Here is an 18,666-nt window from a genome sequence, read left to right as displayed (position 1 = left end):
GCCAGGGCCCAACATGCTGACCCGTCAAGAGTATCTTGTTCTCCAGATGTTGTTCTCTTGTTCTTCTGGTGTAAACTAGATCTGGTGCTGTGATTTGTGTGCTCATGTGTTTGTGTTCTGTAGAACAGGAGTCGCTATCCACCCACAAGATCTGTCCTGCCAAGTTACCACGTCTTTGATTATACATCACTGAGTGGTCTCGTTCTATGGATGACTCCACACACCATTCATTTCTGGTAAATGAGTAAGAGATGAACAGCAAATCAAAATTTAAAATAAAAGAAAAAAAAAAAGAAAAAACTGACTTTCCTTGAGGGTAGGGATTTAAGAAAGTCTAAAAGACATGTCTTTTGAACTTTAATAATGGATCAGGTGACCTAAATCTAATACTGGTAACTAAAGGAACTGGATGTGAAGAGACAATGCTTCTAAAACGTCTAAATCCACAAAACCTGTGGACCTGTCAAAATCTGTGACAAATCAGTACCATGCCACAACAAACAACCCATTCTCTTTGGTTAAACTCAGCACAAATCCCAGCAAAAGGAAGATAATGCAAACAGCTGAAATCACGTCCTCGGGAGTCTTTCTGTTCTGCAGGGCACCACTTCTTTCTATCAGATCTACAGATCCAACCCAGGTGAAGTAGAGAGCTATGCGAGTTAAAATTCATTCTGAAGCGGAAGATGAAGTGTTGCAAGGTTTAAAAAAAAAAAAAAAAGGAAAAAGAAAAAATTTGTAACGAAAGCAACTTTAAATAGAACATCTGTTCCTTTTAGCTTCATGGCACTTCAACCAAGCTGCTTTCACCAAGTACAAGCTACAGATATGAGCAAGAAAAAAAAAAAAATAGTTCCTGAACAAGGAAACCTACTGATAGTCCAAATGTGTAGGTTTCTCCAGTTACAAGCATTTACACAGTATGCCCTTAAACCATAACACCATGAGTACCTCAAACAGGATGAAAATGACAAGATAGTGTTTTCACTGACAAAGCCACTTCCCTAATCCACACTAAGTTTCATAGAGCACGGCTGTAATGGAAGACTTTGGTTTTAAAAAAAAAAAAAAGGCCCCAAAAATCCGCTTTTCAAGATTCAAAAGATTATAAAAGCCAGCAACAGGAATAATGAGAAGACAAGTTTTGTCAGTTGATACGCAAGAACAGTTGTGTAAAAGATAGCTTGGTATTTTAAGATGAAAAATACAAAAAGCAGGCTAAATATAAGATATGCCACATCTTTTAAGTGCTTTTGTGCATGATACGAAAAACAAGTGGATGTGGTTTGCTTTTTGCTTTTGGTGGAGTTCAACGGTCTAAAAAGAAGAAAACAGAATATAAACCTGTGAAAAGAGTGTATTAAAGTGAGTTAAACTGTGGTTTAACTGCTATTAAAAAAGCAACAGCAAATTGTGTAGCTTCCTGGAATGGCCGTATGGCGTGGTAGAGTAAGAGGTTTCACGTGGACCTGCCAACGTAGTACTCAAAGGCTGAAGCCCTCTACCAGGTAACTACTCAGGCTGAGCAGCGCAAGATCAGAAGGCTGAGATGAAGCCCTGTGACGTGTACCACAGCTCTGAGCCAACCCAAACCAACTCGGAACTGCATGTGCCATAGCACAGGTTGTATCAGCTCCCAAGGAAGCGCTGTCTTACAATGCCTGTTGACAGATGTTACAGGCAATTCCGAGAGAAAGGTACGTGGAAGAAAGTTTAAGGTAAGATCAAACGTATTGAATAAGCAGTCTAGAGAAGGACTAAGTAAGCACAAGGACACCATCCCTGCTAGAATTCTGACAAATAAATCACACAGTATTAGTATCCAGAAAAAAAACCACACCTCTCTCAAAGGCACTCTTAAAGAATAAACAGGACATTGGTCACTTATTCAAGAGAGCATTCCAGGTATGTCCCCAGGCTACCAAATCTGAAACAAACTGCTGCTGTTCACATTGATCTGACCTGTCATTACCCACCCCAACACATAGGAAACTGTCTTCATCAAACTAATTAATCAATTTCTCCAAAGTTGTGTTGTATTACTTGTATGCTTTCATAAAGTAGCTACCAACTTCACATCCCCTAATTTGAGATGTTCTAGGACCCCTAGAGGTTTTATCATTTTGATTTATAGTTTACTGGCTTTTTTAAATAGCTTTTCTAAAAGTAAAGAATTCAAGCTGTTATCAGCTGAACACAAATTTCAGTTTTAAAAATGGTAACTACAGCTTTTTCTTTGACAAAAATAGTTAATACAGGCAAAATATGATGGCCTTTCCTCTTCTTTTCCAATCAAAAAAATGCTCAGCAGAAACTGCACAATCAGTTTTGGGAAGCGTGATTACATTACAAAGAACTGTACATACTCTCCAGAAGAACAGGGCAGTTTTCACGCGGGGTTCTGTCAGCCATCCATCCAATCACTTTAACATGCTTTGGAGCATTTTTCTGGGCATGGTTACAGTTTCTTACCACTGTACTGCCATTATGATTTACATCTCTAAAATCTGGCAGTAGCTACAAAAAAATTAAACAAAAAAAGCAACTGAATCTCTAGTTGGAAGGCACACATTTACAAAGTCTGTAGTAACTCAAAGCCTAGCTGTTAAAAACTTTTTAAAAACATGAAAATTAAGATTTAATCAAAGAAATACACTCAAGAAAGCTCAGCACCATGAAGAAGGGATACAGGAGAGAAAGCTGAGGAAAATGACAGGCACAATTGACACTGAATTGTTACTTTTTTAATAGAGTTATTATTATAGATTAGCATTGTCCTACATACCTTGTTTTCCAAGTACATGTCATCACCTACCTCCAAAGATATGATCCCTTTTGGATGCCAATAAATATCAGAAATTAAACAATCTCAGTACTAGAGATTTCTTAGAATTATGAAAAATTAGAGAATGGCATAAGCTGCATCTCAGTATCATAAATTGATTAAAATTAAATTAAAGCAGTTAAGTAATTTTTAAAGAACAAATCTGTGTTTTATCAGAAGAATCCTGAAGCACAAATTGACAATTGTGACAAATGCTTCAAAGGATGAACAAGCCCATGACATTCATCAGGCTATTAAAAAAACCCCAAAACGGTAGCTATAGGTTGAAAAGCAGCAACACTATTGTGAATCAAAGCACCTCAAAAAACTCAGTAGACTTTTTATGGGTAGAAAGTTAAAGTTAATAGTACTGGTATCCTGAAATCTCATACTAGGACAAGTGTATATGTAAACTGTGAGGAAAACAGAGAGGAGTAAATTTTAATGAGGCAACTATTTAATTATACTGAGATTAGAGAAGGTGGGGATTTACTGGCTCTAACAAGCTACAGGAATCAGCACCACACCGTCCAAAGGAAAAAACAAACAACAGCAATCACTAACTTCTTACATATTATCTTTGGTTGTTTAATATCAAGAAATACTTTTTACAGAATATGTGAAGACTATTCCTTTGAATTTCATTCTGTGTCAGTATCTTCTCTGTGGCCTCTTTGGTAAACTAGAGGACAGGCTTTACTTTCTCAGAATTGTTTGCTGTTTTCTACATTTTTATCACATATCTCTTCAAAACCCAAGTTTCGATCATTTACAGGCTTCTGTACCAAAATGGTATAACTAGAACAGACTTTACATTGTATAGTGAAGGCATTTGTCTTGTGTTATAAACTTAGAACCTACTAAAACCATTTTCCACAAGATACTATTGAGCTTACAGCAGGATTTGGAGACAGGAATGAACATTTGTAATAATAATTAAAAAAACACATCCAAAGTTACATTAGCAAGAATTAGAAGTATAATATCTAAAACTTTAAAATTACTCCTTTAAAAAAACCTTATAACTGAAAGGAGTTTTCAACACAGCCAGAGCTGCTCAGTAGTTGAGGAGAGGGGAGGGGGAGGGGAAGAGATGTTTAGGGATTTTCCCCTCATTTCCTTGCTGTCTTGCCAATTAAGCTTAGAATGTTTATCACATGTATGATAAACGTAAGAAATGGAAAGTGGCATACACTTTTAGTGGTATTTCAATTGGACTATAAACAATATCTCCAATGTCTGAATCAAAAGCGTTCTGAATAATGTCAGATAAAAGTTAATAGGAAAAAGAAACCAACAGAAAGACTATTGATACACCTTTTAAAAACGTAACACAAAAATAATTAACCATTGATTTCTTGGCATGTAAAAGTTCTATACAAATTTTAAAAATTTTATTTGCAGGTACTAACGTCTTGAAAAGCTCACTCTGTATTTACACTAATTCTTTTAACAAGTTTATCTCAAATTAAAGCATATTTAAAACAATCATGATTGCATTAACTTTTCTACTTTAAATTATTACCCAATTAGTGCTTTATTCACATTTTAAAAACTTGTACAATTTATTACAAATATAAAACAGTGCAGTTTTTCATACATTATCCCAACTCTGAGACAAACACTTAAAAGACATGGAAAAAGATTTTGTTTTCTATAAACATAACATTTGCATTACTCATCCCCTTTCTTCACTGTCCTCCCCTAACCCCGATTTAAAAAGATCAAACATACAACATACTGTAGGTTTATTTTTATTCAAAAAGTTACTGTCTCAAGACATAAATACAAATCAGAAAACAGTACAATTAGGACAATAGAATGTGGAGGACAACAGGTTAAGGTAAATATATAAAACATTTTTAGCTGGTTGAAAACAAAGCTGTAAGAACTGCTTTCACAAAGAAACACTCCTTCAAGAGTAAGAAAAATCAACTTAAGTTTAAAATCATATATACAGTCCTCTCAGCAGTTCTATTAAATGCAGTGGTGTGAAAAACAATATAGGCAGTACTTTTAGACATGAGAGTATTTATTTATGTAAAATTAGTTAGGCAGATCTAGTTTTGAGTTTGTTGTTACCCCATGACTTAGTAAAATAATTATATTTTATCATGATCCTTTAGATAATCTATGGTTTTTGGCTACCACAGCCGAATGTTTAATTTCTGAGTCTAAAAACAGGAAGCCTTTTTGTATTCACCCATTTGGGGAGATTCTTGTATTGCAAGCATATTAAGGCATGGAATGATTAAAATAATATACCTCAAGAACTGAGAGACAACTGACAAAAAATATACATATGTAATATAAGTTAATATTTCCTTTAAAATGATGTCTAGCTGCCTAAGCCTTGCAAAATGAGTTGATGTCAAAATGGCATAGAACCACTTTCTGTTTTAGACCAAATTTAATTTATTTGTGAATGGACACAAAATGAAGTTTAAAGCTTAGCTTTCAAAGAATATTATGGGTTGTTTATGAATTTCTATTATCCAATCTAATTTACATACAGAGGAAATGTACTGTAACCTGTTAGAAGTATCTTTAACCTGAAGACTGCTTGCAAAGACAGATAGATAAAACAATATAAAATACAAATTTAAAAATCATTTTTAAAGCATGAATTCTCATGCTCTTCTATTTTTAAACATTGTTAAACTTTCAATATATTTCTGAAACCTCATAATTTTAAGTTGGAATTTAAAAGTAAGAAAAAACTAAACAAACTGCGCAATTATAAAATCAGCACCAATTTATATATATATATAATTTTATTTAAAATTTAGATCCCTATTCCCACACTCTAATAAGCTGTATAATTTTTGTTTAGAATTTTTCTGCAAACATACTACAATAAGCTTCTTTTATTTGGAGACAAAATACAGTGGCACTACTGGAAGGAATTTCACAACATTACATTTTTCTTAAAGGACAAGCAAACTTTCAGGGTTGGTAATGGGCAAGCATGACTGAGACCTGTTACTTTCTGGTAGTTCATAGTTTATGGACCTTTCTGAGAAGGCTAACATGAAGCTTTTGGAATAAAAGTGTGTTTTAGATTAAAAAGCTGTTAAAATTCTGTTTTATGTATTTTTTTCCATGATTAATTAACACAAACCTTCTGTTGCTGAAGTTTGCATTTAATTTAAAATACTGACACTTCTGGTTCTATCACTGTAAGAAAACCAATCCATCTATTATTTCAGTTCATGGATGTAAACAGCAATCCAGCAGAGCTCATGATTATTTAGTATAGCCAGCAAATGTATAGAGAGGGGCTCAAATCTGTACCAAACACCTCTCAGACTGTTAGATTAAAACTCAGAGGGAATACTTCTTATGATCCAGAAATAAACTGATAGCACATAAATAAAATATTGATTTTTTTTTCCCCGAACAAAAAGTGTAGCTTATCCTCAAATTGTTTACTTGTCCTTTACATTTCTTTTTTTTCAGGCAAACAAAACTGCCCCTTCAATGCACTTGATCTTGAAAGCATGTCATTCTCCTTAGAGAAAAATCTGTTCAGAATTTCACTGTATCTACCACAATTTTGTATTGAAAAACTTCCTCTTCCACTTAGAAAATGACTTCACCACTGATTTATTTGCTGCTCTGGTATTAAAACATTGACACCCCAAGAACCTAAAAAAAAAGTTAGAAATGGTGTCAATTTGTAGTCTACTACACATTTAATAAAAACAAAGCAATTAGTATATGATTTAAGATTAAGACACTTCAAGATATGTTAAGGCATCGTAAGTTTATTTTTCTTCCAAACCAGATTCACCACACTTCTGATTTGATACGAAAAGGGCACCTCATTCATTAGAAAATATTTTTCCCACACTTGGCATTAACTAGATCCAGGAGGAATGTGATAAAGGCTGTGCTTTAATTATTTTAGGTAATAATTGCAAAATAATTTTTAGTTAGTTGCCTAACTTAGACTTCTTTGACAATGGCATTCTATAGGCCTTAACTTGAAATCAAACGTGTACATTCCAGCAACTAAGTCTGGGACAAAACATTCTATACATTGGCTGCTGCTGTGTTCATAAAAACAAGAGGTCATTTCGCAGCAACTAGTCAGGACACAAACCTAATATTTCCTATTAAATATATCAAGTCTGTCAGGAAGACAGTGAAAAAAAAAAAATCAAACAATAATCAGGTAAAATCAAAATACTGTCCTTCAGGAGACTGTGTGATTAAGTGAAGAAAAACCTTTCCTGAAACAAAAAAAGCAGTTTCCACTTCCCATGTGGGAGCAAGCCATATCGTTTTCTATGTCCGTGGAAGTAGGTATCACCACTGATATGCCAAAAAAACCCCCCAGAAGATCCAGATCTCGTGACTGTCCTAGCTTCTATAGGACTTTATAGAATCAGGAAGAGCCATGAGAGACTTAGTTTTCCTGAACCTTAACACTGCTGTTCACATTTATCTGTTTACAAACCAGTTTTTACTGTTCTTGGTATTAAATTCACTTTAGATGCATCATACAATATAGCGCACCAAGACACAACTGCCTCTGGTGCCAGCAATAACTGGACACATCAAAAAAATGAGGAGACAGACTAAAATTTTGATCATAAACCGTGTGCATCTGAATAAATTAAACAGCTTTATTATGTCTAGGTCTATTAAAAACAAGTGCAACAACTCCAAGAATAATGGACCTCTGAAATAAATTACATGAATAAAGCAAATTAACTTTATTCAGAGAAGGTTTTTTGCATTTATGAAATTGAGTTTTTTACATTTAAAATACTGACTGATAGTCTGATTTAATACGGATTTGTGTTGTCTCCTAAACTATGAGCAGAGCTTTCCCTGTTTAGGCAGTTAAATTCATTTAGGTGGGATTTATGTTAAAGAGCAGCTGTGTTTTGTAATGCTGCTGTTTGCTGCAGTCCTGCTTCCAGGATCACCACCCTTACTGCGTCCTGCCCGGGAGAAATGTTTGCTAGATGGTGCCCCCTTGACCGGAGCAACTCATTTCAGTGCACCACTGCTCCCTCCTCGCAGAGGAGCGGTACACAGCTTGTTCTGCTGGCACAGAGGCCGCCCACCGCTGGGCGCCCCGAACGGGCTCCAAAGCTCGCAGGGCAACGCGGCTGTAAGCGGCTGCCATCATGTGGTGATACTCCCACACTGCAGCTAAGCAGTGCCTAGCTAATCCTGGGCTCACGGGGGATGATGAATGAGAAAGAAAGTAACAGGAAAGGAACCTAGCTAGCAGTAAACTTACTAAAACTATACTTCTTTAGTTTGAGGAACTGAAAAGCCGAAAGGTTTCTGAAATCAATGAAATACACCTGTAGAAGATCAAATTTTCAGCACTGTCAGAATAAAAAGTGACTGGTATTTCACAGATCAATCAATTAAAAATCAAGAAGGGGAGGGGAAGAACTATTTTAAAACAGAACGTCAGAAAACAGGTGATATACTTTCTTGGTGTTACTTCAAGAACAGAACACACAACAGCTAGATGCACAACCTAATCTGATTCATTACTAGTAAAGCAAAGGCCTACTGGTACAAAATATATGAATTTGCATTTAAAACAGTATTTAAGACTTCTTTCTCCCATAACAAGAACAGATTCACGCTGCAACAATACTGTAAAAAAAATACATAACCGTCTTCCAAATTCCACCAAGCTGTCCAAGATTCCCAGGAAGCCTTGTTGTACTGTCCTCTGCTGGCTTGCTGCAGCTTGTTATTTCCAGTGTAATTTTGTACCAGCTACACAAGGTCAAAAATGGCTGCATACATTACAAGTGGTTCAAGACAGAAGGAATCCCTCATGCAGATTTTTAAAAGAGAATAGAGACTGCAGATTTATCAAGTCGGAAAAAAGGGCAACTGCAAGCAGAAACTACAGACTTCGGATGTTTTGGACCTAAAACTTTATATGGAAAGAAAAAATACCTCTCATCTCTATAAACAGGTATCTGTATTATCTCTATTTTCTCCATTATCTTACTTATGCACAAAAGCAAATATGCCAATAAAAAAAAAAAAAAACAACAACAAAAAAACCCGCAAACCATCCAATGCTGACAATTGGTAATGACATCAGAGTCACTCAACTAAGCTCATCACAACAGGAAACTTGCCTTTAATATTGTGTATGCACAGTTCTGGTTTTTTTTAAAGCTCTCTGCCACCAAACCTCTGCAAGGGTCTTTTCCATACCAGATGTGTTTTCTTCTCAGATTCAAAGGCTTTTGATTTTTACATAGCAATATATAAAGTATTAAGAACAAAAATCCTATAAACTTGCAGAGAACATTGACTACTTTCAAATTTATGAAGCTGAATTACAGCATAAAATATTCCACTGACTGTACCAGTCTGCCAAAATAAGCTAATGAAGACAACCTAAAGATTGCATTCTTTCCATTTAAAATTTGAAGTAAGATAGTATTGTAACCTTAAGACTAACTTTACATTATTTTCCTTATGCAAGTTAACCTACCGATTCATCCATGATTGAAGCGGGGTCAAAGAAATCTGGTTTTAGTTCCGTTCTTTCTCTCCTGTTCTTTGATGGTGGCTTTAGAAAACAAGCAAATAAACACGTTAACTGTAATTTCATAAAGAATAGAGTTCTTAAAACTGTAATAAAGCTGAATTCTCAAGGGATAAGAATTTACATGGGATGAATGTTCATCTCACATTATTATTACAGGAAGGGTTCTTGCTTTTTGTACGGCAGTTTGAACAGATGACACTTGTATAAAGGTAGTGGCACAGCCATTTAAGAATCCAGAGATCAACAAGAATGACTTTTCTGTATCACCAAAAGGAAAATTTGATTCAAATATCCTACTTTAAAAGCATAAATACAAATCCAAAATCCACTGAAAAGACAAGTAAGGTTCTTACTAGGTCTATGTCCATGGTGTCAAAATCCATGCCTTCATTGAGATCTTCAATCCGCCCTTCTGATGACATCATCACATCTTCAACAATTGGCTCTTCATCATCTTCCATTAGACTTGTGCCACGTCGACTGAAATGAAAAGAAAAAGCATATTGTTTAGCAGTAAATCAAGTTAAGTTTTATCTGAATATTTAAAAAGATAACGTTCAGCAACAAACTCCCAACAAATGATAATTCCATTAGATAGAAAAGAAATTAACTAATTAAATAAATGCACAACTACTATTAAAGAAAGCTGTTATTTAACCAGCTAAAAGATACTAAGAGAGTGAGGGAGAAGGACTAACAGAGATCAACTTGTGGAACTCTCTGGTACATCTTTAAATGGGTATTCTGAGAGGCTGTGGGAATCGATAAGCAGATCAAACCCACACCTAATTCAGACATTTCTATGCAAGTATTTATGCTCAAGTAAGAAAGAAATTAAATTTTGCCACCTAAAGAAAAATTGTTCCTGCCTTATGACAAGGCAAGGAAGAACGTCTTTGCAGTAAGGTGGATGCATAAACCCATTTTCAGACATTCTCTCACAGTCCTTCATCCTCTTTCCTCACAACTTCTACAAGCAACATCAGACCTTATATGAGAAAATTAAGGAGTCATTCTAATTATACTAATTGGTGTCACTATATTGAAAAAAAAAAAAAGAAAACCCAACCCCTCCCAAAAACCTCCACTGAAACTATGTTACACAAAGTACTAATATTAAAGAGTTAAAAACAAGTAGGAGAAAGATGTAAAGCTCTTCAGTATGGCCATGGTTTTAGTTTACAACTTGTACTTTTCTTCTGTAGCGCCACACAGTCATTAAAGCAGACAGCTCCTAAAACTAGCCTTCCCCTCCAGCTCAGGAACATGATTTCATTAATGTGCATGTCAAAACGCATACGTGATGAATCACAATGACGTAAATGACACTGCAGTAAGAATGTATGACCTCTGAAGGACAACATTCGTTTAAGAAACATTTGACTGTCTTCATCTTTGTTCATTGTAAGGAGGACTTCACAAGGTTTTTGTGTGTTTGTGTTGGGAAGGTCTACACAAGAACTGGTACTACAAGACTCCTCTCAACTTTGGTGTCGGTTTAGGTCAGACTAAATCTGTACTGATCACAGACATGCTGAAGACAGCAGTTTCTTTAAAAGGAATGCTTTTTTCAAGTAAAAAAGCAGCTGAACTCTAAACTGACAACTCAGAAGTCAAAGGAGAAAGAAATAGAATTAAACTGAGCAGAAACTTTCTGCTTCACACACTGAACACCTATTTCAAACCTCATTTTTAAGGTTCTATTTCTAAATATGATTCTGCAGTTAGAAATACATAAAAAACATTTCACATGTTGCACTGGCGCTATATATATATATATATATATATATTTGCCACAGATAGCACTCAGTTCAACAACCAGTTCCCTTTGTTACAAAGCTCACTACTAATTTTTCTGGAATTTAAATTCAAAAATATGCAAGAAACCAAACTGATCTGTTCTGCTAAATGCATCACAGTGTACTTTTACTATTGCTTTTCTAAGGAAATTTAAAATTTTAAAACACAGGAAAACACTACTCAAGAACTAGAACATGTAACCCTCTTAAAAGATGCAGGAGTAATACTGCAATTAATAAACCCTCCCCTCTTCAAACGACTGAAGGAACATTTCGCTCTCACTCACATAGCGTGTTGCAAGTTGGTTCTCAGCTTGACGTAGTTCATCGCTGCCCTCTCCTGTTGTTGTCGCGCGGCTTCTTCCTGTTGCCTTTGAGCCAACATCCACGTTACTTGCGTGCTTAAAAAGACCATTATTCTATTTTAAACATGAACTGGGTTTGTGTATGAACACTAACACAAAGCAGACCTACTCATCTACGTACTTGTAATCGAGTGGAGCTTGATGGTGTTCAGGCTGCATAGGATAGACACCCATATAACTTTCTTCAGGTCGCAATCTCTTGGGCTCCCTCATTATTGTGGAAGTAAGCTGAGGTGTCTGCATCATGACCGGTGTGTGCATTGTCTGCTCCCTATTCAGCCACATACTGTCACTACTGCTGCTTTCTTCAGCTGGAAGGAAACACAGGACATCGGTACTTTTTTTCAAACTAGTCTAAAATGGAATGTTTAATCATGACTTAAATGCATGTACTTTCTGCTTACGGAGAATCAGTTTCTTTACTTTTTGCCACAAAGTCTTACGTGTGCCCCAGAAGGCCTGGATTTATAACCACTGGCTAGAGTACTTAAAATACTTTTATAGCCTGTGACTTAACGCAGCGTAGGGCCTTTATTTCCTTTTGTGAATCAGTGTTATGTTATTCAGGCTCTTCAAATGAATAGTTTTCCCACTAAGACATACACATGCACAGATGTTATCCTGTTTTAAAAAAATACATTAAAGCATACAAATTCACTCAAGCTAACAAATAGGAATCAACATGTGTAGTTTATATGAATATGTACTCTAGTAAATTTTAAGATAAGAAAAGTTCTACCTTCAGGGACTTTCCGTTTTCCTGTTGCTGGCTTTGTCTTCTTATTTCTTACTGTAGATCCTCGACTACTAATTCCACTAATCACTGACATAGTATCATCATCCCCACCAGCTAATAGAGAGTTTCTGTAGGACATGAGAGGAAGCCACACATCTTCTCTTCGTAGAGACATCTGAAAGGTCATAAACTTCTCCAAGTAAACATACCTTTAAATAGAAAAGATAATTACAAAGATGCAAAATACCTGTAACACTATGTTAACATCTCAAGATAAGTAACTACTGCAATTAATACCCAATGCCCCTCATCTAGTTAACAAAGAGGCCCGACAACAGCAAATCCAGAATATGACTTCTGTTTGTCCACCATAAAATAACAAAAGACAAATACAAGTTAAGCTTTGTGATTATACTTGACTGCATTAGTGTAAAATTATCTTGATGTGCCGGAGATTCCACTTTAGGTGACTGCAATACACATTAATACATATTTATTCAAACGCATCTCCTTTATTGTTATCATTATGAATATTAAGAAAATACTTACACTGTTCTTTTGTCTTGTCTGAGAAGTTTGGAGGAGAACTCGCTCAGAATATCAAGAAATGCCAAATTTAATGGTGGGTGGCTCTCACCTTGTGGATTAGGCTCCTTAAAAGCAAATTCTATACCATCCCTAAGAAAAAGTTAAAAATTAAGTCACATAAAGCACAAACTGAAGAAAAAGTTCTAAGCACTGGAAGCTATCAAAACTGAACCCCTTTCCTCTACATCAAGAAAGCAGTAATTCCATGTTTCCACATTCTGGTAAAAAAAGTGAACACTATTCATACTTTGAATCTGGATGCACTCTTTCTGTCATGATGTTTCTACTTTGCATTTAAAGTCTTCTGCATGAGGCCAACACGACCACCACTGACAATGAAGTGGATCAGTTCTTACTGTTATTCATAAGACATTAAAAATACTTTTTCATGACAGCATCAACACTACTATCATTTACAGGCTTATACAATGATGCTGAAGAACATGAACATTATTTAACATTTGGGTTTAATTCAGGGACAAAACTGCAGTCATCTCCTAATTTATAAATGGGCTATATAATCTCTAGTACTGATGCCTTTTGTATTAACAAGCTGATTTTGAAAGACTGAAAAGGTATTTTAATGTTAGTGAAAAAGCATTTACAAAAAGGAAAAGAATACAAAGCACACAATTACTTGTGTAACATAGCAATAGCTTCTCTTGTTTTCAACTGATCCAGTCCAAACGTTAAAGCAAAACGTCGAGCAAGTTCCTTTATGCCACTGAATGTCGGTGATGATCTGTCAAAATTATAACCATTTTCTTGAATCATTTCATTGAAAAGCTGTATGAAATAAAAAGGGAGAATTTCATTTATTAAAAGATTATGCCAAACTTTGGACCAACTGACACAGAGCTAAGTTTCAGTAAAGAAGTTTTTTATAGCTTTTTTTTCTTAATTCAACAACCCCAAAAGACAAACATGGAGGTTTAGGAAAGCCAAGTCAAAGCTGCTCTTGAATAGTCTGCACTTCAGAGTTAATCCTTGAAATGCACACTGTCCAAGCACACGTCAAACTGGATGGATGACAGATTTCAGCACTTCCCTAAATGAGGTGTTCTAGAGTTGAGAATACTAAAAATTAGTAGGATTCCCTACTAATTAATGATACACTAACAGAAATTAAATAAATGTGGTAAATTCTCACCTGGTCTTTACTATTACAGTTTGTCAAACTACTACTTTCTAATTCTTTTTTTTTGTATCTTTTCAAAAATATAAGTACAATGAAGAAATTCATGGAAATATCTCTTCAGAGAAGTTGCCAAAGACAGCAGAAACTCTGCAACTGAGGATCAGACTTTTCACTATTCATCAATAGCTGGCAAAGCTGAACACTCTGAACTTTAGTCTTTGCTCAATCCTTTTTTCATCCTACTGAATTTGACTGTAATTCTCTTCAACAGTCTATTTTTCTATTGTTTTCTAATTTTGTCTGACACATTCACCCTTCACTCTCTCATATAACACAGAATAAACCGAAACCAGACATACTCATGCTATAAACATTAACTTTTCATTTATAGATATGATTTGGCCCATAATTGCATACTTTTCTTTTGTGTTGTACAGCTCACTGCAACTTAGTTATTCCTTTTATCCACTATCACTTCTTGTCTTTCTTCTCCAATTAGTTTCTTTTTTAAGAAGTCTTCCTGGAAAAAATGCTAGTTACATGTTTAACTTTACATATGGGGTTTTTTTGTTTGTTTTATAATACTTGAGTCACCTCATGTTACTATTCTTATTTCCATAGTAGGATTGTGTAACTGCTTCCCCATTATGTGTGTAATTGTACTTACTGCATTCACTTCCTCTGTCTGCCCTTTAAAACATAAGGGGCTGGTTATTCATGAGACAGAAAAGACTAATAAGGATATCATTTACCCAATATCACAAAAATTTGTGAACTCTGGTGAAAAGTCAGCAAAAACTGCAGGAGTATTTAGTTGCATATTTTATGTTGCAGTTCCACCAGCTAAAGTCATGCTTCTATCAACAGAAAAGGCCTCATCTTCCCTTGTATTGGCAATATCCATACAGATAAACCAGTTTAGGGCCTTCATTAAGGACTTCTGGTTAGTTCTCAACCAGGATCAGTATCTAGATCTATATCCACTATTTGGCTCTATGATCTCTAGTCAGAAAAAAAAGGTGCGGGGAAGAGAGAGGACACATTGGGGTACATTTTTCCTTTCAACAACAGCAGAGATTTATGTTGGATTACAGTGGTTTGCAGAGATACGGCTTTATAGTTCTGACTCTGTAAATAAAGTTCATGCAGATGGTTCATGTGAGCAGATGAATCCGACTCTGACCTCGACTGAATTCATCAGGTCTCCACACAAACAAGCTCATTTACTGAAGAGAGCATTAAATCATGTTTTAATTTCAAAGATGGGTGAAGCCCCTACCAAACATTAAGAAATACTGAATTACTAAAACTTCCCATTACTTCTCAGAATAGTTTAAAAAAAAAAAATTCCCCAAAACACAAAAAAACCCGACAACAAAAAACCCCAAAGCAAAACAAAAAAAACTCCCCACAAACAAAAACACAAACCCCCACCACACAGGCAGGAAGTGTTTTCCCTTGTTTATCTGTTCATGAATAAGTAAACTAGCAGTTTCACAACACACTTCTGAGTACGTGACAAACTATTGTTTTAAGAGTTAAGAAGGTATCACAGAGTTACATTTATCAGCCTCTCACACTTTTTGTAGCAGAATACTGGTTAAGTACAGAAAGACTTCTGGCAGTTTTTCAAATAGTTGCAGAAAATATGTTTCAATTTAGATCTATTTATCCCTACTTTCCATAAGAATTTCTTCATTAATACCTCACACTAGATATTAAACAACAGGATGTGATCTACGCTATCGGATTTCATGCATAAAAGTATTGTAAATCATTCTTACCTGCTGCAAGCTAAGAATAAGCGTTTTAGCACACTGGATTTTGTCTATTTGTCTTGTTTTACTCATCGTTTCTTTAATAATGTCACCATAGTCATTGTAATACTATGAAAAATAAAAAAAAAGTTAACTTTTGATTTTAGTTGAAAACATTACAATTACTGAATTCTTCAGAAAACATCATCTAGGATTTGCTATTTTAAAAAAAATTTTGAACACTTCAAAAGGAAAAAACAAGTTCATGATTACATTATCAAAATTATATTCTAAAACACCTCCAAAATGATAAAAAAACCAAAACCTCAAATAAGAAAGAGTATATCCACTTCTTTTCATTCTTGTCATTAGTATTACTTTAGAGGCAGGATGACCTATTTATCTTCAAGGCCATGACACATTTGTTAATGACATGTGTTCACCCCTTCAGGGTGTAAGATTAGAATCTCATGTTTTTAGTAACTCCTATAACTTTGGTGCAGAGTCTTCTATTTTCTCTGCTGACAGGAAGCACTTAGGTATAGCATCATAGCTATAATTTTTCCAATGAAGACAGTTGCCTGTTCAGTTCTTTAAGTATTTCAGGTTCAATAAAGTCCCAATTAGTTACTTAGAGATTCAAAATATATGTAGGGCACTCAAGACAGAAGCAGGCTGCCCAAATTTTAAATTTTTTTTAAGGAAGTCACCAAGGAGCAAAGTTCTATCATGTTCACAAAATGAGAACTCGTATTACTGTGCAGCTGCGAATCCCAGGAGCCAAGAAGGCATTTTATATTTAAGAAAGATAGAAACAGGTATAAAGATCGCGGCGGGTAGGGGCTGCATTTTTTTTTTCTATTTGACAAAGTTTAAGCTGAAATTATTTGGTAAGGCTAGACATCATGGAGTTGATCTTTGTGAGAAGATTCTCAAAAAACCTGCTACACTAACAGCTGAATTAAAAATATACCATCAATCAGGATAAGAAAATTAATTAAAAACAATGTAAAAATAATTATTATGTTTCTTTCCTCCCTCCCTGCTACCCACACACTGGAACTGTGAAACTCATTTCAGTCACTTCTTCCCTTCTTACAGAAAAAGAACTTTAAAGACCTACAAACTACCAACTCTGGAGTTTTAAATTATTCACATTTTGAATCCGTTATCTGATAAGGTAAAAAATAAATAACAATTAAAAAATCCACAGCTACTGTATTCTATTATCAAGTGTCACTGCGAGGCTTCAGACTTACCTTCATATATTGCTTGAAAATGTCTGCAGCTGTATTCATTTCCACCACAGTATATACAATGAGTTTACAGAAAGCTGCAAGTAGATTTCTTCTTTTGTGCAATGCTTCAATTTTGCTAGCTTCGTCATCCTGCTGTCCATCTAGAAAGAGTTCAGAACATGAAAACTGTCGGGTTTACATACTTCATATATAAGCATTTATATATAAAGTGAGGTGTGCTAATGGTCAGGAATCAGAAAATCAAATCTCAATTCTGACAGCAGTGCACTTTATTGCCCACTGACAAGTCTCTTTTCCTGATACAGACACATATATATTTGTGCCTATTAAACCAAACCTTTACCACGATTATCCTACATGTCCCCAAAACATAAAATGCTTTAATTGACTGCTGATATTTTAGGGACAAACCTACCTCTGTGTCCATGCACACCTCTCAATGCCAGAAAAAAAGAAATACACACACACCCTCACCCCAAAAAAAAGCACAGGCAAACAAATACATTAGTTAGAAGGCAAATAATATAAAGGGAACATAAGTTTTGTACAAACCTGCACTATTGTTATCATCATCCTGATCAATGAAGACATGATCTAAAATAAAACTGAGTAGTTCAGATTGTAATGAAGAATCAGGAGTGTAAACAAGTGGCTCCAACATGTCACGTCCTCCTGTCATAATCTGATGACTGAAGATCATCAACACATCACACAGAATTGTGAAAGCCTATTAAAAGGAAACCTTAGTAAGTACTTGCTTGGAAACTGCCTTTTATTTAGAATAATATATTTCTACTTAAATTTCTTGGAGCCCAATGGTGTACCCAAGCCACTTAAGTCCTAAACAACTGTACAGGCCAACTGGAGGTCAAAACATGCATAGTTTCTTACAGGAGGTTGCTGTATGAAGACTGAGTCTCCAAAGAAAAACACTGCACAGATGAAGCCAACTAAACATCAAAACACTGTGAGATTAAAACATGAGGAGCCTCAAACTCCCAAATTCTGCTTGACAGATACTACAGTAGGTAACTAGAGAACTTTTAGATACCATCCATGGTATAGCCTCCTTTTTTAAGACTTTTCTTTTTCTAAAATTGTTTCAATCACATTTGTAAAACATCTAACAGATGAGGTCATTCAATCTCTTTATGTCTTGCTTCCAAAAAAGCAACCACCTCTTCATTTTGCTGGCTAAGTTGTGCATCTGACATCAGATTTAAATGTTTGTGCTCCACCTCCCTGGAAAGTTCAAATGTATCAGTACCTAGACTGACATTCTTCAAACTAACAGACCAAGGCAACACACTGCTTAGTGCCACACCTCATCTCTTTGACTCTGATCTCTTAAGTACTTCCATTTTGACAAACAGATCTGTTCTCGAACTTCTCAATGCAAGTATTGCTAACTTTCTGGTTACAAAAATATATACACTCCTCAAAAGTCCCTTTTAACCTTTCATGACATTAGAGAAGGAAAAGCAGAACCATGACTACTGTACCCTATGTGACTGAGGAAGTTCTAGTTTCTACAGCATTCACCTAAGAGTTATATAGCCTTTTAAAGAGACCTACTCAGAGCTTCAGTAATTTTTGTTACTTGCACTTTCCCACCCTACACCTTGTGATTTTGACACGAGATAGCTCTCCAAC

The 18,666-nt window shown here is 35.3% G+C and overlaps 1 protein-coding gene across 4 annotated transcripts in view; it reads right to left on the bottom strand.

Moving 5' to 3' along the window:
- Positions 1-4,565: 4,565 nt before the first annotated feature.
- Positions 4,566-18,666, bottom strand: part of STAG2 (STAG2 cohesin complex component) — an 81,621-nt gene continuing 67,520 nt past the window's right edge. For 2 of the 4 annotated variants that reach the window (XM_074835255.1, XM_074835256.1), the window contains exons 24-34: positions 17,566-17,740; positions 17,014-17,153; positions 15,782-15,883; positions 13,497-13,645; positions 12,821-12,949; positions 12,275-12,480; positions 11,657-11,846; positions 11,458-11,571; positions 9,725-9,851; positions 9,315-9,392; positions 4,566-6,472 (exon numbers count right to left, since the gene is read on the bottom strand). In XM_074835255.1, coding sequence (XP_074691356.1) covers positions 6,449-6,472; positions 9,315-9,392; positions 9,725-9,851; positions 11,458-11,571; positions 11,657-11,846; positions 12,275-12,480; positions 12,821-12,949; positions 13,497-13,645; positions 15,782-15,883; positions 17,014-17,153; positions 17,566-17,740 — 1,434 coding nt within the window. In that variant the 3' untranslated portion in view covers positions 4,566-6,448. Of the gene's footprint in view, positions 6,473-8,407; positions 8,742-9,314; positions 9,393-9,724; positions 9,852-11,457; positions 11,572-11,656; positions 11,847-12,274; positions 12,481-12,820; positions 12,950-13,496; positions 13,646-15,781; positions 15,884-17,013; positions 17,154-17,565; positions 17,741-18,666 lie in introns of those variants that run through there. The other 2 variants (XM_074835258.1, XM_074835257.1) reach the window with 2 other exon arrangements.

The sequence above is a fragment of the Strix aluco genome, chromosome 10 (genome assembly GCF_031877795.1).
Source record: "Strix aluco isolate bStrAlu1 chromosome 10, bStrAlu1.hap1, whole genome shotgun sequence".
NCBI classification, from domain to species: Eukaryota; Metazoa; Chordata; class Aves; order Strigiformes; family Strigidae; genus Strix; species Strix aluco.
Note: the sequence above shows the minus strand (reverse complement) of the source record. Positions and strands in the feature narration are given on the sequence as shown.